This window comes from Cervus canadensis, chromosome 21 (assembly GCF_019320065.1).
Source record: "Cervus canadensis isolate Bull #8, Minnesota chromosome 21, ASM1932006v1, whole genome shotgun sequence".
Lineage (NCBI taxonomy): Eukaryota > Metazoa > Chordata > Mammalia > Artiodactyla > Cervidae > Cervus > Cervus canadensis.
The window spans coordinates 18021240-18042907 of record NC_057406.1 but is presented as its reverse complement, the minus strand read 5'-3'; the positions used below and the strand labels follow the sequence as shown (position 1 = coordinate 18042907).

Here is a 21668-nt window from a genome sequence, read left to right as displayed (position 1 = left end):
ACAGAGTCGGACAGGACTGAGGCAACTTAGCACGCACGCACACTGGGCCCGTCTTTGATTCAGTAGGTCTGGGTTGGAGCTCAACCATTTCTAATCATAACTAACAAGTCACCAGGTGCCTCTAATGTTGCCTGTCTACAGGGCACGCCTTTGAGAACCATTTAAATAAAGTGTTGTGACCTGACACCCATCTATGGCTACCCCTACAAATGCAGTCATTGACCCAAATGACAACTTATGCTTTTTGCTAAAGACAAACAAGACTGCTTTTGGTATTTCTTCATAGTTTCCTGCTATGTGGAGATGGGGAGGTTGAATACTGAAGAGGAGATGAATAACCAAACAGCAGGGTAGCCGGGGATCTTCTATCCCGCAGTCAGCAATTAATGTTAGGGCCCTTTGCCAGAATTCAATACAAATTTATTTTGGGGGGTGGAGGGTAGCAATTTATAAATTTAATTTCAGCTGCTCCGGAAATCAAAAAGAGGCAATGGAATTGATAGTCTAAAAAAGAAATTAAAATTACAGATCCAAAATACACATTCATAAAATATCAACCTATTTCACACTGCTTCTAACAGACCCTTTTTTCCTCTTTTCCCTTACTAGCATCCAAAAGTTTCAGATGAGTCAGGCAAAGAAAACTTGCTGTTAATTGGGAGTTAATTTACAGTCAGAGGGAAACTGCCGTCTCCTCCTTGAACTTCAGCACTTTAAGCCCAGTTCACGAACCAGCAGCCATCTTTACAAGCAGAGTTTGAAAAAAATGGATTTTTCAGGCAACCTCAGGAAGACACAACCACAGAGGCGCCTTATAAAATTTCCACCCTACTTGACAGAAAGCATTATTACCCTCTCCTATTAGTCCCCTAATAGGATTACGCCCATTCACCTTATCCTTTTACTCATTGGTTATTTACATTAAAATAGGCTGGCTGATTGGCTTATCTGTCTTTTTTAAGAGGAAACGGGAAGTAGACTGTTACTCTCTCACCTTGGTGAGTCAGCCTGAGTTTCCCCCCCCCCCCCTTTCTTAGCTCTATAGTTCCTCCAGGCTTCTTTCGAGCAGTTTGGGCCTACAGCATCACCTTCCACTGGCACCCAAAGGTCAAGGAGGAGCTTCAAGCTGTGACTAGACTTCCGATGGATTCATCAGAGGATAACCCAACCTGGACCCTAGAGTCTCTTAAAACATCCATCGAGGATGCTTCCCAGGCAATGCAGGGTGAGCTGGGGAGAGAGGGGGCTGGTTAGGGAAGGTTAAGAGCCTACCTTTCTTTCTGTTTTACTGACTTTAGTCTTTTACAGAGAAATGCAGTTAAGTAAATCTTTTTGGAGGAGAGGATGGCCAGGGAGTGTAGAGCCCTCCTATTAAAACAAACAAAAAAAAACATGCCAGATTAACAGGAGAAAAGTGGGAACTGTATTGTTTGCTTTCTATGCTCAGGAATCTGTCAATCTTCTAAGGACATCTGAAAATGAAGTCAGAGTTCTCCTAGACCAGGGCGAATAGCATCTTATGAGATCAGTACTTTAAAAAAAAAATTTTTTTTTTTTAAAAATTTTATTTAGTTGCACCAAGTCTTTAGCTGTAGCAAGTAAGCTCTAGTTCCCTGATCAGAGATGGAACCTGGGCCCCCTGCATTTAGAGCACAGTCTTACCACTGGACCACCAGAGACGTCCCAGCGATTAGTATTTTCACCAGCATTATATTCCAATCACGAGTTTTAAAAATCTCTCCTTGGAGCCTCACAGGATCCCAGTGTGGGAGCCTCCCAGACCCACTCACTGGATTTGAACTTTTCCCACCCTAACGGCGGCTCAGAGGGTAAAGCCTCTGCCTGCAATATGGGAGGCCCAGGTTTGATCCCTAGGTCTTGAAGATCCCCTGGAGAAGGAAATAGTAACCCATTCCAGTATTCTTGCCTGGAAAATCCCATGGACAGAGGAGCCTGGTAGGCTACAGTCCATGGGGTTGCAAAGAGTTGGACACGACTGAGCGACTTCACTTTCTTTCACTTTACCCTGACTTCCGATGGGGATGGGTGGTGCAGGGTAGTGGTGCGCAGATGGCTTGGGAGTCAACCAACACCCTCTGGGCAGCCAGGAAGCTGGGTGGATCCTGCTGGCATCTATTCTACCCTCTGCCTCCCCTGCATCTTGAAATCAGTATATACAAAGGGGGAAAAAGTTAATGAAGCTAATATCTATATAACATAGCCAGCCTCTCTCTTTTCTTGACTTTGCCTTAGTACCTGACAATTTCACAACCAGGAATCTTAATTTCCATTTGCACAAGTCCATGTAAGTTGAATGGATCCTGACTCTTTAATATAGTTTTAAATTATTTTACATTTATTTTTGATTGCTGCACTCAGGCTTTCTCTAGTGGTGGTAAGTGGGGGCAATTCTCTACTTGTGGTGTGTGGACTTCTCATTACAGTGGCTTCTCTAGAGCACAGGCCTCTAGTTACATTTGCTTTGGTAGTTGTGGTACAAAGGTTTAGGTGCTCTGTGGCATGTGGGATCTTCCTGGCCTAGGGATCGAACCTGTGTCCCCAAGACTGGTAGCCAGATTTTCGGTAGCCACTGTACCACCAGAGAAGTCTCAAGAGTGAGTGTTTAACAGCATAAAGCCTGGTATAACTGGAATGGGTGATAGCCCCTTTGACTTACTAGTTCTTAAGGGTGGAGAGAGATTATCACATTTGGGGATTCTTTGTCTATTGCATAGGTGTGGGGTTGCACAGAGTCAGACACGAATGAAGTGACTTAGCAGCAGCAGCAGCTATAAAGCTGAATTGTTGAAACCTGTCACGCTGAGACATTTTGACTTGCACTAATGCTTTATGTCCCTACATTCATATTAAAAATCATCCATACAAATGAAAATGGAAAAACTGAAAAAAAAAAAAAAGGAAAAACTGTCAATATCTGATTTTAGCTCCATGTTTTTCCAATTGGAATCATACTTAGGTACCTCCAAAGCAGGAGAAGCAAGAGATGCAGGTTCGATCCCTGGATCAGGAAGATATTCTCAAATAGGAAATGGCAACCAACTCCAGTATTCTTGCCTGGAAAATTCCATGGACAGAGGATCCCATGGGGCCCACAGTCCATGGAGCCACAAAGAGTCAAATATGACTGTGCACATACATAAATTACATACACACATATGACCCCATGGGAAAACATTTAACACTCAGAACTACTCATAACAGCATGAAAACAAGTTTTGAGAAGAAAGTGTTTCCCATTGTGGTGGATTCCACCAGGCTTAAGGGCATGCACATGTTAGTTAACCGCCCATGGTATCCAGGGTCTGTCTTCACTCTGAGCAACTTCCCATTGTCCACTGTTGTGAACTGCTTAAGAGCAGACCTAGTTTGGGCGAGAGCTAAGTGGCTTCTGGATATTGCAATTTGCCCTAACCAATCTTAATTTTCTTTTTCTTTCAGTTGCCACTCAACTCTCTGAAATGTTAGCAACGAACCTCGGTAACTTGACTCTCAACCCTAGTATCAAGTTGCCGTATCTACCAGAATACCCATCTCAACCAACCGGGCAGTTACTTAGTGAGAAAACACCAAATAGGCGGAGAGGGGTAAGAACGGTGTTGAGTGAGCGGAGATACAGGATGAAAATGCTGATTGAATCTCTTAGACTTCGCTATGCCAATGGAGTTCCTCGTGTGAGTTCTGGGTAGGCAGCACTGAGCCACTCTGGGGAGGGAAAAAAGGGCACTCACAAATATCAAGATGTAAATATTGGCGGGAGGGTGGTGGTGGTGGTGGTGGTGGAATTACCTGGTGGTCCAGTGGTTAGGACTCCCAGGGGTTCGAACTCTACTGCAGGAGGTACAGGTCCTACCCCCGGGGGGCACCTCAAAGCCCTGGGGTTCAGCCACAAAAAAATAATACAAATATTGATGAGCAGCGGCAGTCACTCATCCACTGTACTCATGAGTGCAGGTGTGAAAGACACTTAGGGTTTTAAGAGTCTCTGACTCCTCTTAGGTTAGATGTGTGGCACTAGTAATCTGAATTTTGCTTGATAGCTTGTAATATATGTCTTTTTCTCTTCCCACAAAGTCCGACTCTCAAAGAGAACTACAGCAGCAAAAGGACACTGAGGTAAGTAGAAATTCTTACTATACAGTTGGGTGGGCATATGGTTTGCAGGGGAGGAAGAGTGGCAAATTGGCTTGGATTATCTCACTCTTCAGAAACTCTGGGTCAATCCATTCATATTTGTGTTTTTAAAAATATATGCATGTATGCTAAGTTACTTCAGTCATGTCCAACTCTTTGAGACCCTATGGACTGTAGCCCACCAGGCTCCTCTGTCCATGGGATTCTCCAGGCAAGAATACTGGAGTGGGTTGCCATGCTCTCCTCCAGGGGATCTTCCTGACCCAGGGATCAAACCCTAACCTGCATCTCTTATGTCTCCTGCATTGGCAGGTGGTTCTTTACCACTAGCACCACCTGGGAAGCCCTATATATCTATATCTATAATACTTTTTATGTATATTTAGAGCACTTTTAGGTCTCTAGCACAATTGAGCAGAAATTTACTTAACTGACCCCACACATTCTCAGCCCCCTCTGCGGTCAACATCTACTAGTTGTTGCAGTTGTGAACCTACATTGTTGTTGTTTAGTCACTCAGTTGTGTCTGATTCTTTTGCAACCCCATGGACGGTAGCTTGCCAGGCTCCTCTGTCCTTGGAATTTCCCAGGCAAGAATACTGGAGTGGGTTGCTACTCCCTTCTCAAAAGCATCTTCCCAACCCAGGGACTGAACCCAGGTCTCCCACATTGCAGGCAGATTCTTTACCACTGAGCCACCTGGGGTGCTGCATGGTGAACAGACACTGACACATTATAATCGTCACCTAAAGTCTATGGTTTCCATTCAGCTTCACTCTTGGTGTCACAGGTGCTTATGCTTTTTAACCTGCTGTCACAAACATGATGTTCTGTACCAGGTAGGAAGAGGGTGAACACCTGTGCACAGAGTGTCCAGCAAATGGTTGAGTATCTCATATTTAAGACATTCAGAGAACTGAATTCAATTCTTGAACTTGACCTGATTTTGATTCCTGGGTTGGGAAGATCCCCTGGAGAAGGGAATGGCAACCTACTCTAGTATTCTTGCCTAGAGAATCCCATGGACAGAGGAGCTTGACTGGTTATAGTCCATGGGGTCACAAAGAGTTAGACATGACTATAGATTCAATGCAATCCCTATCAAGCTACCCACGGTATTTTTCACAGAACTAGACCAAAGAATTTCACAATTTGTATGGAAATACAAAAAACCTCGAATAGCCAAAGTAATCTTGAGAAAGAAGAATGGAACTGGAGGAATCAACCTGCCTGACTTCAGACTCTACTACAAAGCCACAGTCATCAAGACAGTATGGTACTGGCACAAAGACAGAAATATAGATCAATGGAACAGAATAGAAAGCCCAGAGATAAATCCACGAACCTATGGACACCTTATCTTTGACAAAGGAGGCAAGGATATACAATGGAAAAAAGACAACCTCTTTAACAAGTGGTGCTGGGAAAACTGGTCAACCACTTGTAAAAGAATGAAACTAGAACACTTTCTAACACCATACACAAAAATAAACTCAAAATGGATTAAAGATCTAAATGTAAGACCAGAAACTATAAAACTCCTAGAGGAGAACATAGGCAAAACACTCTCCGACATAAATCACAGCAAGATCCTCTATGACCCACCTCCCAGAATATTGGAAATAAAAGCAAAATAAACAAATGGGACCTAATGAAACTTAAAAGCTTTTGCACTACAAAGGAAACTATAAGTAAGGTGAAAAGACAGCCCTCAGATTGGGAGAAAATAATAGCAAATGAAGAAACGGACAAAGGATTAATCTCAAAAATATACAAGCAACTCCTGAGCTCAATTCCAGAAAAATAAATGACCCAATCAAAAAATGGGCCAAAGAACTAAACAGACATTTCTCCAAAGAAGACATACAGATGGCTAACAAACACATGAAAAGATGCTCAACATCACTCATTATCAGAGAAATGCAAATCAAAACCACAATGAGGTACCATTACACGCCAGTCAGGATGGCTGCTATCCAAAAGTCTACAAGCAATAAATGCTGGAGAGGGTGTGGAGAAAAGGGAACCCTCTTACACTGTTGGTGGGAATGCAAACTAGTACAGCCGCTATGGAAAACAGTGTGGAGATTTCTTAAAAAACTGGAAATAGAACTGCCATATGACCCAGCAATCCCACTTCTGGGCATACACACTGAGGAAACCAGATCTGAAAGAGACACGTGCACCCCAATGTTCATCGCAGCACTGTTTATAATAGCCAGGACATGGAAGCAACCTAGATGCCCATCAGCAGATGAATGGATAAGGAAGCTGTGGTACATATACACCATGGAATATTACTCAGCCGTTAAAAAGAATTCATTTGAATCAGTCCTAATGAGATGGATGAAGCTGGAGCCCATTATACAGAGTGAAGTAAGCCAGAAAGATAAAGAACATTACAGCATACTAACACATATATATGGAATTTAGAAAGGTGATAACGATAACCCTATATGCAAAACAGAAAAAGAGACACAGAAATACAGAACAGACTTTTGAACTTTGTGGGAGAATGTGAGGGTGGGATATTTCAAAAGAACAGCATGTATACTATCTATGGTGAAACAGATCACCAGCCCAGGTGGGATGCATGAGACAAGTGCTCCGGCCTGGTGCACTGGGAAGACCCAGAGGAATCGGGTGGAGAGGGAGGTGGGAGGGGGGATCGGGATTGGGAATACATGTAAATCCATGGCTGATTCATATCAATGTATGACAAAACCCACTGGAAAAATAATAATAAAAAAAAAAACTGAAAAAAAAAAAAAGAGTTAGACATGACTGATATAGTTCATAATACTTCAGAGAACTGAAGCATATGTATTTCTATACACACACACACACACATATATACATATTTCCTTTTTAAAATTGAAGTATGGTTGATACACAATATTAAAAAGTTAACAGGTGTAAGACAGTGACTCACAATGAAAAGTTCTATTCCATTTATCTTTATAAAATATTGGCTCTGTTTCCTGAGTTGTACAGGAATATATTTATTGACAATCAGTGGCCATTACAAAATGAAAATCTAGCATTCTTTAGCAGCCATCCATTTCAGTTTGTTTTTTCCCCCAGAGTTTTTTGGTTTTGACCTTTTTTTAGTGTTCCGTATTCCAAAGGTTGTTCTAATAGCCAATATTACATTTGTGGTTTGTTAATATCACTTGGGTGTAGAAGTAATTTATTATTTCAAATTATTAACCAGTTAATCCATCTCATTCTTTTTTCCAGATTCGATCAAGAAGGGGAAGATTCCAGTGTACCTGTAGTTATTGCCAGTTTAAGAGAAATCCTTCTGATGATAATTATGAGAATTATTACAACACAACATACAGTAATTATGCCATGGAATCAAATGAGTCATAAACCTTATTCTTGTACTGTTTTCTTGCTGGTAACTTTAGGATCATTATGAAGCAGCTTGGGAAAAATTGTACCAATATTTTGATAATGTATATTGTAAGTTTGTATTTTTTACTTGCATCTCTTTTCTACCTTGATACAGTTAACTTATGAGGAATCTATATGTAGCTTGGATTTGAGATGATTTGAATATACACTAGTTCCACTTTAATCTGACACCAAGAAGTACTACTAAGTCTCAGGTATTGCCTGTTTCTTAAACCTGAAGTTCACTATAAGATGAAACTCAATATCAAGAATTTGAAACAAATTAACTTGGGAAGGAATGTAAAGATAACATTGGCTGGCTTGGCCAGAGCCTTATTAGTGTGTTAAATAGTAATAAAAATGTCTGATGTGCTGTTTCAGTTTTCAGTAGCGAATAGATGTGTTTATAGAAGATCTTAATAAAACTTCAGACTTATTTGAGTAACTTTAAGATAAATCCGTGTTCTTATCTTAGACTTGTTTTTGCTAGCTATGTATTAAATAAATAATACTTACCTCCATCACATTCTCAGGATGTAAATATATCTGGGATTCTAATTTTTTTTCTTTTTTTGGCATTCTAATATTTTGTGATACTGTCCTGTTGGGAAGAAAGTTTACACATTTGAGTTAAGGTTACAAAACAGGTGGATACATACAAACAGGTGTTTGCACATAGTATCCTCTTGGAAGAAGTTAACCAGTTGGTGTTGTAAAAAGATATTAAAGAATCAGGGGTGTTTCCCTGGTGGTTCAGTGATAAAGCATCCACCTGCCAATGCAGATGAACAATGTACATGGGTTTCATTCCTGGTCCGGGAAGATCCTACATACCTTGGAGCAACTAAAGCCTGTGTGGCATACTATGGACCCTGTGCTCTAGAGCCCAGGAACCACAATTACTAGAGCCCGCACCCTAGAGCCCATGTTCTGAACAAGAGAGGCCACCACCGTGAGAAACATGTACACAGAAAGTAGAGAGTAGCTCCCATCAGACGGCCAAAGTATTGGAGTATTGGAGCTTCAGCTTCAGCAGCAGTCTTTTCAGTGAATACCCAGGGATGATTTCCTTTAGGATTGACTGGTCGGATGTCTTTGCAGTCCAAGGGCCTCTCCAGAGTCTTCCCCATCACCACAATCCTCTAATTTAGTCCCTCTCTGAAGTACCTAGGCAACAGTATTTGATGCACATTTCCTGAGTTATTTTGCAGATATAAAAGAACCTCGCACCAAATGAAAGATGTTACTACCGGATGACCACAAGCACAGAGCCCGGGGGACCCTGGAGCCTGATTATGTTAATCCCTGTAACACTGCCTGGGACCGCTCTCCTTCACCTGGCATTTTTTTTCCAGACCGCACCTCCTTGCTTATGGAATCTTAGTTCCCTGACTGAGGATTGAACCCAGGTCCTCCACAATGAAAGTGTAGAGTCTTAACCACTGGACCGCCAGGGATCTCCCTCACCTGGCTTCTAGAAATGCTCAGGGCTCCACTGGTGGCTCAGTGGTAAAGAATCTGCCTGCCAATGCAGGAGACTCGGGTTTGATTCTTGGTCCAGGAAGGTCCCAGATGCCTCAGAGCAACTAAGCCTGTGGGCCACAGCTACTGAGCCTGGGCCCTGAACTGCCAACTACTGAAAAGTGCAAGTGTTTGCTCAGTTGTATCTGACTCTTTGGGATTCAATGGGCTGTAGCTCTTTAGGCTCCTCTGTCCATGGAATTCTCCAGGTAAGAATACTGGAGTGGGTTACCATTCCCTTCTCCAGGGGATCTTCCTGACCCAGGGATCGAACTCAGGTCTTCTACATTGTAGACAGATTACCATCTGAGCCACCAGGGAAGGCCTTAACCACTGAGGCCCGAAAGCTCTAGAGCCTGTGCTCCACAACAAAAGAAGTCCGAGCACTGTAATGATGGACAGACTGTGCTCTCTGTAACTAGAGAAAAACCCTCGCAGCAATGAAGATCCAGCACAGAGAAAAAGAAAAAAAATTTTTTTAAATCTGTTTCTTCTGCTCAGGGATTTTTAGACCATAAACCACACATATCCTTGCCTGGTCCTGTAAGAAACCTTTTCTGCTCAAACTCCAATGTTCAGAGTGTGAGTTTAGCTAGGCATATGGGATGGGAAGGATGGGATTCTAATTCTTTTTTCAACACTGATAAATAATATAAAGAAGAGCTGTTTTTGAACCTCTTCAGCATCTAAGGAAAATCTTCCCCAAAGGCTAACACCCAGTTTTCCAAATTTTCTCAGAAAGGCAGTGGTTCAGAGAACCTACCTACTTATTAATAGTGTCAGGTTGGTGAGCAGACACCGGCATTTTTTTTTTCCATTTATTTTTATTAGTTGGAGGCTAATTACTTTACAATACTGTAGTGGTTTTTGTCATATATTGACATGAATCAGCCATGGATTCACATGTATTCCCCATCCCGATCCCCCCTCCCACCTCCCTCTCCATCTGATCCCTCTGGGTCTTCCCATTGCACCAGGCCCGAGCACTTGTCTCATGCATCCAACCTGGACTGGTGATCTGTTTCACCCTAGATAACATACATGTTTCGATGCTGTTCTCTCGAAACATCCCACCCTCGCCTTCTCTCACAGAGTCCAAAAGTCTGTTCTGTACATCTGAGACACAGGCATTTTTGAGTATCTTTTTCTTCCCTTATCTTTCTTTTATTAGAGAAGACAGTGTAACTGGAGAAGAGCCTAACAATATGCCCCCTGCATACACTTGCTCTCCCAGACCACTTTCCATGCCCAATAGGAGCTGTATAAATGGATGGGCTGATTGTCTGATGAGTCATGATTTATTTAGAAGATTCTACTTAGGCGAGCTGACCTTCAGATCCTGAAAAGGAGCCTTGGAGAGCTTGTCTGTGGTTTGAAAGCCAAATAATTATAACCCCTAGTGCACACAGAGGTTTTTCTATGTTTGAAAGTTCGAAAAAAGACACAGCACTTTGTTACAATTTGACAAATCTAACGAAAGATTTTATTTTATTTTTCCAGAACTTCAGAAAAGTCCTTTATTCCTATCAGAAATACTTTGGGATACAGAAATACTTGCGGATATGTGGAAGTATAGAATATAAAAGGGAACAAAACCAGTAACACTGAAACACAATGCCTTCCCACTCTCCTACTTCCCAACACACTGTAAGCTAGAGTGATCAGAACAATGGCTGGGGGTGGGGTGAGGCGTCTACATTGAAGGCGAGTTGTTTTCACAGCTCTGCAGCTTCTTGGTGCCCTGCAAGCACTTGCAGGGCAGAATCCGGACAACATCATTCTGTTTATAGCTTTCTATGCAGACAGCACAATGATCGAAGTCTGGGTCTGTTTCCTTATCACCCCTTTTCACTGTTCTGGTTGTCAATTTGCTGATGGCTTTCTTGGCTGCATCTCCAAGACGACGCTGGTTCCTGTCATTTATGTACCTGATCTTCTGAATGAAGCAGAATATAAGCCAGGCTGAAGAAATAATCATCAAAGCAATAAAGGTTATTGACACGAAGACTAGAGAACCACGGCTGAAGTTCTTTGGCGGCATTCGAGTTCCAACAGCTATTGTCATTTGTACAGAGATGTTTTTCTCCAGATAACTCAAAATATCTTTACCTCTCAATTCTGTAATCATGACCGCAATAATATCTCCAGTGCCTGGATGAGTCATAGTGACTGGCTCCTCTTTGGATTTATTATTGTAGATGACGACAGCAACTGCATTGTGGAAAGCAGCCCGTGATATCTTCTCTTTAAAGGTGCAATTTCCCCTCTGCAGCAAGGCAATCCACTGTTTGATGTTAGGAGGGACAAAGAACCGTGTTTGAGGATCACAGCCCAGATGATTAGCAACTCCATGGATAGGCAGCGGCGCCAGAACCTGGCCGCGGACCTCGGCCTTGGGCGAGTCGAGTCCGTAGCGCCCGCGGTCGATGCGGAATGTAAGCGGGGCGCCGCGGCCGGGCTCCTGCACCGTCACGTTGATAAGCGCAGTGTAGTACTCCTGGCTCGCGTTGTCCGCCCGCGCCGGCCACAGGCTGCTGGTCAGCAGAGCGAACGCGGCGAGCCGGACCGGGCCCACCGGCGCCGAGCCGCTCATCGTCCCTCCGGCCGCTGCAGCTCGTGGACCGACCGGGCTCCCGGGCCGGCGCCGAGAGGAGGGGCGGGCGCGGCCGGCCCTGCAGCTGGAGCGCACGCGCGCGGCCTGTGCGGGGCCGGGCACGAGCTCAGCGCTCCTCGGCGCCGCGGCCCGGCCGCTCGCCACCCTCAGAGCCACGGCCCGCCCGCAGGGACGCGCCCATGGGCGCTTCGGCGAGGACGGCGGGTCAGGGCTCGCGCGGTCGTCTCTTCTGGGTCCCTCCAGGGCCGTGTCGGCGGGCCCACTCCACCCCTTGGCCCGGTCCCGCCGAGTGGGGGCGCCTCGTGAGGACGCATCCGGCGGGGAAGATGCGCCCGACAGAAGGTCTCCGGAGCACCAACTACTCAACGCCCGGCAGCCTAATGAAAGATTTTAAAGGTCCGGCACATTAGTGATGTTCTCTGAAATACCCTGGTCAGCTCCTCAAATTCTGGTGACAGTCGTTTGGTTCCTATCCTCCCTTCTCTCCACCTCCCAGCTGCCCCCACCCCTTAGTTACAAGCAGAACACTGATGATGTATTTTCATACAGGCTGGTGGAAAGTGCATGGTGTTACAGATACTGGTAGCTTCTGTTTGAGGAATCACTACAATACTCCTGAGATCATTTTATAGAGAGATGACCCCACTGATGACAATGAGCTATTTCCAGTGGAAAAAGAGAACCTTGTAGTAGCTTCAGTCTAAGGTCTAAATGAGAAAAGGAGAGATTTAAAAAACAACAACAAAAGAACCCCACTTCATTCACTGCTAAAAGTGCTTCATTTAGTTTCCTGAGAAAACGTCCTGCTTTAGTAATGGAAAGACACTGGGTTACCAGGCTCAGGGCAAAATACAAATGAAACCCCTGAATACAACTGCTTCATCTTGCTTGACTCTGGGAGGCATCCTGCACAGTTGGAGGTGGGTGGTGCAACTTCTGTCAGCAGAAGTTATTGAACAGACAGCATCCCTCACTTGGAAACTTCTGGGGCAAACTCTGGGCTCCACCCCCAACCACTAGGTCAGTGGAGCCCAGTGTCGACTTAAAAAAAAAAAACAAAAACCCCACAATGTGAGAACTGCAAGTTAAGTTCTATTTGGGGCAATATGAGGACTACAGCCTGGGAGACAACATCTCAGATAGCTCTGAGGAACTGCTCCAAAGAGATAGGAAATTGAAAGGGAAGTCACTCAATCGTGTCTGACTCTACGTGACCCCATGGACTGTAGTATACCAGACTTCTCCATCCATGGGATTTTCCAGGCAAGAGTACTGGAGTGGGTTGCCATTTCCTTCTCCAGGAGATCTTCCCATCCCAGGAATTGAACCTGGGTCTCCTGCATTGTAGGGAGACGCTTTTACTGTCTGAGCCACCAGGGAAAAGAGACAGGGGGAAGGTCAATATATACATGATTTTGGTGAAGGGGGAGTTGTATTTTTTTTGCAATCAAGCACGTATTTTTTTGCAGAAGTTTTCTGCTAGTCACAGGATTAGTTGTCGCCATGAAGGATTTTAGTGCTTTTCTAGATAGGAGGAGATAGAAGAATTGCGCTCATAAAATCAGGTCCTGAAAATATCTATCTGAAGACCATTCATGCCAATTCCTGCCCACCCTCGAGGACAGAGAGCCTCATTTCTGCTCTCCACCCTGAACTCCTTTCAGAGAGTGTTAACAATCAGCAGCTTTAGCATCACATGATTTAATCCTCATAGCGGTGGATGGCAAATGCCAATGGCAAGTGCCAATTTATAGCCGACACCAGAAGTCAGTATTTTAATAAGCCCTCCAGGTGGCTCTGATGCACCCTGAAGCTTGAGAGCTGCTTTGGATATGACTGGCAGGGTCTCTGCAGTTTCTCTGAGGCTCACATGATGCCTCTAAAAGGCATGTGGTCCTGCAAGCATCATTTACATATATTGAGAGGCAATGTCTGTTCCTTTTTTGTTTTTATTTTTTTAATTTTGAATTTATTTATTTTTTTAATTGAAAGATAGTTGCTTTACCGAATTGGGTTGGTTTCTGCCAAACATCAACATGAATCAACCATAGGAATGTCTGTTACTTTTTTAATAGGAAAATTTTTTACTTACGCCAGTCTAACAATTTCACCTCTAATGGTGCAAGAGAAACGCCTCCAGGGACATACATTAAGAGGGATGCCACTTAATCATGGCCTCACTTCCCAAAGGGTGTCCCTGGTGACTCAGTAAAGAATCCACCTGCAATGCGGGAGACCTGGCTTCCACCCCTGGGTGGGAAAGATACCCTGGAGGAGAGCATGGCAACCTACTCCTGTATTCTTGCCTTGAGAATCCCCATGGACAGAGTAGCCTGGAGGGCTACAGTCCGTGGGGTCGCAAAGAGTCAGACATGACTGAGCGACTAAGCACAGCACACAGCACTTCCCAAAGCCAACAAAATAGAGATTCCCGGTCCTACTCTATCCCAGCTGCAGAATCCAGGAGGTTCAGGCCTGCTTTGAACAGTCTTTTTTTTTTTTTTCCAAATAAATGCTTCAGAACATTCTGGTAAAAGTATGGAGGCTAGGAGGGAGAGGCGATCCCTCTGTCTCACTGCCTTCCAAAGGATCCTCGTGAAAGGATTTAACAAGGCCTGATTTCCAAATCCAAGACCTCTAAAAGAGTCCTGTATTTTGTGTTATTACCTCCTCCCCTCTGCAAAGAGTGGGTAATTTGCCCACCCAGTCCTTCCTTGGATGTCACAGCCTTTTCTGTTTCCCTTTCCCTAAACAACCCTGATCCCCCATCACCCATAGTCTCCAGGGCTAGAGAGAATATTTTTTTTTTGAGAGAATGTTTTAAAATGTTAGAGGGATGGGGACTTCCCCTGTGGTCCAGTGGTTAAGGCTCTGCTTTCCCAATACAGGGGGCCCGGGTTCAATCCCTTGTCAGGGAACTAAGATCCCACACCCTGCAACTACTGAGCCCACAACTGGGGAAGCCTGAACACAGCAAGGAAGACCCACCCCAGTCTCAATAAAGAAATAAAATAAAAGGCTGGAGGGGAAGAAGACGTTCACGGTAACCCATTTCACATGGTTGGAATTTTATTTATTTATATTTTCTTCATTTTAAAAAATATTTCCCAAACTTTCTACAAGGAAATGAAATACATTTACTTAAAAGGGAATGCAAACTTTATGCTCAAGACATCAGTTACAAGCTGGTAGGTGTAAATGCTACCACTCTTAAGAAATCTATACCCAGGAGGGGACAGGTTTTTTTTTGCTTCTGAGTGAAAGTATATTTAAAACCACACCATGTTCCTTCCACAATAAAAATAAAAATAGAAACGATGGAAACAAACCTGGCACATTCCAAGTGATTGGGACAGGAGTGAAACAGTGATTTATTGGTGTCCCTGGACTCACTGATTCCCATCAGTGTAATAGTTGCTAAATCCTCCTGGGAATAAACTTTGAACTTTCACTTTTGTGATGATTCTGAAGATTCAGTGAGGAACACTGCAGAGACTGCACTGACCCAAAGAGAATACTTTGATACTAGGGTTAGAAATAGATTGAAGTCACAATAATGTGAATACACTTAGCGCTGCTGAACTGAACACTTAAAGTCAAACTTTAAAGTTAGTTATGGTTAAAATGGCAAATTTTATGTTGTATTTTAAATTACAAACACATAATTTTATAAAGAAAACTTTAAGGAAATTCAGGAAATGGCAAGCCAATAAAGAAAATCAACAGAGTTAAAAATTGGTTCTTTAAAAGAACTTACAAAATTGATGAAACTCCAGAAAATCTTTAAATATATATTCTTTTTAAAAGATAAGGCACACAAAAAAATAAATTAAATAAAAGATAAGGCACAAATTCAGCTTTTATGAATAAAGACACATGACAATTCCATTCATTTTGTAAGCTTAAAACATATAAGAGAAGCTCACACAATAGGATGACTATTATCAAAAAGAAAAGATAACAAACGCTGGTGAGGATGCAGAGAAAAGGGACCATGGTACAGTGCTGGTGAGAATAAAAATTGGTACAGCCAGTATGGACAACAGGTTGGGAGTTCCTCAAAAAATTAAAAATAGAGCTACCATGTAATCTAGTAATTGCACTTCTAGGTATATTCAAAAGAAATAAAATCAATGTCTCCAAGAGCTATCTGTACCCCCATGTTCATTGCAGCATTATTCACAATAGCTAAGACATGGAAACAACTTAAGTATCCATTGATGGTTGAATGGATAAAGAAAATGTGATACTTGGGACTTCCCTCGTGGTCCAGTGGTTAAGAACTTGCCTCCCAATGTAGGGGACATGGGTTTGATCCCTCGCACCACAACTAGAGAAACACAAGTGCCACAACAAAGACTCAGTGCAGCCAAAAGAAAAAGAAAAAAAAAAATGATATATACACAATGGAATATTATTCAGCCATAAAGAAGAAAGAAATCCTGCCATTTGCAACAATATAGATGAACACTGAGGATATTATGCTAAATGAAATGTCAGAGAAAGACAAATACTGTATAATCTCACTTACATGTGAAATCTAAAAACATTAAACTAGGGGAATACATGTAAATCCATGGCTGATTCATGTCAATGTATGACAAAACCCACTACAATATTGTAAAGTAATTAACCTCCAACTAATAAAAATAAATGAAAAAAAAATAAAATAAAAACATTAAACTAATAGAAATAGAGTGAAACAGTGTTGCCAAGGGCTGGGCAGGGGGAGATAGGGAATATGGGATGTTGGTCAAGGATACAAACTTCAAGTTATAAGATGAATATTCAAGTTTCGAGAATCTGATGAACAGCATGGTGACTATAGTTAATAACACTCTATTATATACTTGAAGGCTGCTCCACAGGGAGAGTTTACTACTCTTATTGACAACAGCAACAAGGGAATTCCCTGGTGGGCTAGTGGTTAGGACTCTGTTTTCTGGCTGCCAAGGGCTTGGGGAAGTTAAGATCCCACAAGCTGTACCAAAAAGTTTTAAAGAAATAAACTGGCTCTACAAAAAAAAAAAAAAAATTAATTATGGAAGTGAAGGATATAACTAATCTTATTATGGAAAACGTTTTGCAATATATACATGTATTGAATCATCACACTTTAAACTTACACAATGTTATACCTCAATTCAATCTCTATAAAGGCTGGGAAAAAAATAGAATTGAAAACTCATATAAAAATGAAAGAATTCCAGGAAATCACAACATATCGATGGTGTCTAAAGCAAAATATATTTTTGAAAAGTTATGTATGTATTTGTCAGAGCCATTCATTCCTTTATTAACAAATTCATTCATGGATGCATTCATTCCGCAAATTCAATGAATATGAACTGAACATCTATCATATGTCAGGCATAGTGTATTGTTTTTTTTTTTGTTTGTTTTGTTTTTTTTTTTAAATATGGAACGCTTCACGAATTTGCGTGTCATCCTTGCGCAGGGGCCATGCTAATCTACTCTGTATCGTTCCAATTTTAGTATATGTGCTGCCGAAGCGAGCACCATAGTGTATTGTAATGGGGCCACACAAATGAACAAGACACAATCCTTCCTTGCTGCAGACTGTGTGTGTCCCCCAAATTCATATGTTGAAATCTAATCCCCCAAGTGATGGTATTTGGAAGTGGGGCTTCTGGGGGGTGAATAGGTCATGAGGATGGAGCCTCCTGAATGAGGTTAGTACTGTTATAAAAGAGACCGCGGGGAGCTCTCCTGCCCCTCCGTGTGACCATACAGTGAGAAGACTGCTGACTACTAACTAGAACTCTTATCAGACACTGAATCTCCTGGCATCTTGATCTTGAATTTCTCAGTCTCCAGAGCTGCTGGTCCTGGAGAGTCTCCTAGAGGCGGGTGAGGTGGGGACATGGACACTGATGGCAGACATGCTTAGGAACGGTCAACCATGCGAACACCACTGCCCACTGCTGCCACTGTGGCCCATTAGCCTGTATATGTGTTTCTTCGTTTGCTTGTTCTGTTTTGTTTTGTTTTGGCTGTTAGGCTTGCAGGGATCTTAGTTCCCCGACCAGGGACTGAACCCTCACCCTCAGCAGTGAAAGTGAAGAGTCCCAACTACTAGACCAGGAGGCAAGTCCCTACATATATGTTTTTAATTGATTCTAAGTAAAACCTTGTCATGAGGGAAAAAGAAAATAGGTTGGAGCACTATTAATATTGGAGAAGAAAATGGCAACCCACTCCAGTGTTCTTGCCTGGGAAAATCCCATGGACAGAGGACCCCACAGTCTGTTGGGTTGCAAAGAGCTGGACATGACTGACCACGCATGCACTACTTATAACAGCAGCTGCAGAATTAAAATATAAACTAACACTGAGCCACCAATGCCACTCACGAATGCCTCAATCCAGGGAGATTTTTATTAAATAGCAGCAGAAGAAGGCAGGTAGTTCTCTTTTTTTCAGGCAGGTAGTTTTTAATCACCATCCACTTTGCACTGCTTTTCTAAAATGTGAAGGATGAAGTGCTATTCCTCTTTCTGGCAGCAGATGGCGCCATGAGGACATATACAACTGGCTAGAGCGTAAAAGTTGAGAGTTGACTGTAAAGAAAGCAGAGCGACGAAGAGTTGATGCTTTTAAACTGTGCTGTTGGAGAAGACTCTTGAGAGTCCCTTGGACAGCAAGGAGATCCAACCAGTCAATCCTAAAGGAAATCAGTCCTGAATATTCATTGGAAGGACTGATGCTGGAGCTGAAACTCCAATACTTTGGCCACCTCATGCGGAGAACTAATTGGAAAAGACCTGATGCTGGGAGAGATTGAAGGCGGGAGGAGAAGGGGACGACAGAGGATGAGATGGTTGGATGGCATCACCGATTCGATGGACATGAGTCTGAGCAAACTGAGGGAGTTGGTGATGGACAGGGAAGCCCGGTGTCTGTGGGGTCGCAGAGTCGTACAAGACTGAGCGAGTAAACTGAACTGAGAGGGTAAAAAGCTAAATTAGTCTTAGAGATCCTTCTGTGGTGAATTTAAAAGAGGAAGGGAGGGACTTCTGGTGGTCCAGTGGTTAGGATTTCCCATGTTCAATGCAGGTGCCACGGGTTCGATCCTTGGTCAGGGAACTAAGATCTCCAAATGCCTTAGGGCATGGCCAAAATAAAAAAGACCTTTGTGATTGAAACTGGCAATCCTGACTCCACCGAGTCTAATCTGGCAGGGATTGAAAGCCAGACTAAATTGTGCCTGCTGCAGAGAAGCAGGGCTTTTATTTAGGTTTCAGGATTTGCACCTAGAGAGAACTTAAAAGTGAAGACTTCTTCATGCCTGAGATATCTGTAACTAGAAATAATTTCTGACTTCTCTCCAAGAGAGACACAAAGGTGTTTACCAGGGAGCCTGTCCACAGGCAGGAAAGGAGGCAGCAGAGACTCTCAAATGACCAAGGGAAAATATGATTTTTAATTAAGGCGAAATGTTTTCCACCAAACCATCTTTGGGATGAGTGCTAAATTGTGCAGAAGAGAATGAAAATATCTGCTTTAAGAGAAAGAAAAACCATCCTCTGACCAAAATCCTGTGTTTGATTGGGTAAGACTGCAAGATATAGATGGGGCTTCCTGTTTAGTGTAGTGGTATAAATGCAGGAGACACAAGAGACGCAGGTTCGACCCCTCTGTCCAGAAGATCCCTGAGTCGGGCAGATCCCCTGGAGAATAAAATGGCAACTCACTCCAGCATTCTTGCCTGGAAAATCCCATGGACAGAGGAGCCTGGTGGGCTACAGTCCATAAGGTTGCAGATAATCAATCAGACACGACTGAGTGACTGAGCACACATGTAAGATATGGATATCTAAAAGAATCATTCAGGTTTCATTTTATGTTGTTTTCCTTTTGACCCTCCGTCTTGTCACTTCACTCATTGTTAACAGAATTGTGGTATGTGATCTGATTACAGGGACCGCCAACATACATACTTCTGACAAAAGCTATGTACAAAGTGATGGCCATGGGAGGTAATCTTAATTCTCTGGTCCTGACTGTCTGGAAACAAAACATCCATCGCTTTTTTGCCTGTTTGTGTTTGTTTTTGTTTAAAATATGAGTCATTTGATAAAGAATAGATTCTAGTAGTGAGTCTAGAATGAGTTAAAAAAAAATTCATGGCCTTTTCATATGTAACACTTTGTGCAGTAAATATTATGATTACGATCTTAGAAAAACTAAAGGTTTGACCTCAGTGACATAGCTAGAAAGTGGAGAAATTGAAACCAAAATGGAGCAGGACCGAAAGGTCCTTCCCCCACCCCACATCCTCTGCCTGCCCTTTGTCTGTGGAAAAACTTTAGCCAAAGAAGTAAGGTTAATCAGAGTAGTGAGAAAATGCAGGAATGAAGGAAAACAGTCAAAGAAGAGCTAATAATAAGTTTAGTTATTAATTATAGTCAAAAACCTTTAGTTCCGCCTTGAGGGCTATAAATAATATTCTGAGCTATATCCTGTGAGCTGTGTTACAGATTCTGAAACCCCAAGTGGAGAAGTTAATTACATGATGACCAGACCATAGCCATGACATAAGCTGCCACAATTCTGAGAACTGGCCTCAAGGAAATGGGAATAAACTGACCATGGAACTGAAGATTAACTATACCTGAAACAATCCAGATGATGCTGGTCAGACCCCCAGTGACCAATTTCAAGATGACTGTCAGAGCTGACAGTGCTGTTTCTGCTTGTAGCCCCCTCTCTCAGCCTATAAAAGTTCTAGCCCACTGATTCTCAATGGGGGGAGTTGGCCTTTGGACAGGCTTTGCCTCCCCCCACCTCCCAGATGCTGGCATTCAAAATAAAGCAAACTTTCCTTTCCACCAACCTGAGCTCTTTATTGGTTTTTGAACAGCAAGTAGCCAGCCCACTTTCAGTTACAGAACCATATAAGACCATTAAAAATTATGCTATATAGACTTATTCTCTGGGCCAACGTCTAAAGTACATGTTTGGAAGTTAAGGGATGGGTGTGCGGGCACTGTCTTATCTAAAGTAGGGACCTGCTGACACATCTAAGGTCTCTCATCTGTTCCTCCAGTTGGGAGGCTCTGCTAAGAATCTCCCTTCTCAAGATTTTTTTGGGGGGAGGGTCTGGTGAAGGATGAATAATGGCTGGGTCTTAGTTGCAGCACTCAGGCTCAGTAGTTGTGATGAATGGGCGTGATTGCTCCGAGGCATGTGGGATCTTTGTCCCTTGACCAGGGATGGAACCCATGTCCCCTGCATTGCAAGGCAGATTCTAAACCAATGGACCACCCGGGAAATCCCTTCCTTCTCAGAAATTAAAAGGGTTTGTCCCTTAGTCATCCTCCACCAGCTGAAAAATACATTCACTTTTTCTACTCCTGGGGACCAAACAGAGAAGCAAGTTATGGTACTAAAATCCTCATTGATAGGATTGAAATGGATGAAAGGGAGTAGAGGAGACTGTTGAGGGAATGAGAATTTCAGAGATTCAGCCGTGGTGTGAACCAGGAAAGTAACATTTGATACCATTAGAGCTGGGGCGGTGGTTCTCAACTAGGGGCCACATCCCCCCGAGGGACATTCAGCAAGGTGTGGAGACAACTTTGGTAGTTATTGGAGGGAGGGGGTGCTGCTACTGGTTATCTGGTTGGGAGAGGAAAAACAGGGACTAGGATGGGGTAAGTAAGGTAAGAGCAGGACTTCCCTGGTGGTCCAGTGGCTAGGACTCTGCTCTCCCAATGCTGGGGGCCTGGTCAGGGAAATGGATCCCACTTGCTGCAACTAAGTTTGCATGCTGCAACTAAGGCCTGGCGCAGCCAAATTAATAATATTTTTTAAAAAGAGAAAAGATAAGGGCAAATGGAAGAAGAACTTTAAAACCTCAATATTTAAGATAAATGTTTTCAACTGTTATTTTTTTTATATTGATACAATCAGACTTTGTTGGGATTTCACCAGTGTTACATGTACTCACTTGTGTTTA

At 43.0% G+C, this 21668-nt stretch overlaps 2 protein-coding genes and 2 non-coding genes across 4 annotated transcripts; 1 reads left to right on the top strand and 3 right to left on the bottom strand.

Annotated features, from left to right (window-relative positions):
* Positions 1-193: 193 nt before the first annotated feature.
* Positions 194-8188, top strand: LOC122423657 (developmental pluripotency-associated protein 3). The gene is made up of 5 exons (XM_043440913.1): positions 194-272; positions 1038-1225; positions 3460-3692; positions 4093-4134; positions 7393-8188. The coding sequence occupies exons 1-5, from the start codon at positions 238-240 to the stop codon at positions 7525-7527; spliced, it is 633 nt and encodes a 210-aa protein (XP_043296848.1). The 5' UTR covers positions 194-237; the 3' UTR covers positions 7528-8188.
* A 747-nt stretch (positions 8189-8935) lies between these two features.
* Positions 8936-9008, bottom strand: TRNAE-UUC. The gene has a single exon. It is a non-coding gene; the product is annotated as a tRNA-Glu (tRNA).
* Positions 9009-10512: 1504 nt separating this feature from the next.
* LOC122423430 (E3 ubiquitin-protein ligase RNF130-like) lies at positions 10513-11816 on the bottom strand. The gene has a single exon (XM_043440488.1). It carries the CDS (start codon positions 11663-11665, stop codon positions 10766-10768), a length of 900 nt encoding a protein of 299 aa, XP_043296423.1. The 5' UTR covers positions 11666-11816; the 3' UTR covers positions 10513-10765.
* A 5283-nt stretch (positions 11817-17099) lies between these two features.
* Positions 17100-17206, bottom strand: LOC122424168. Its single transcript, XR_006264353.1, has one exon. It is a non-coding gene; the product is annotated as a U6 spliceosomal RNA (small nuclear RNA).
* Positions 17207-21668: the final 4462 nt, after the last annotated feature.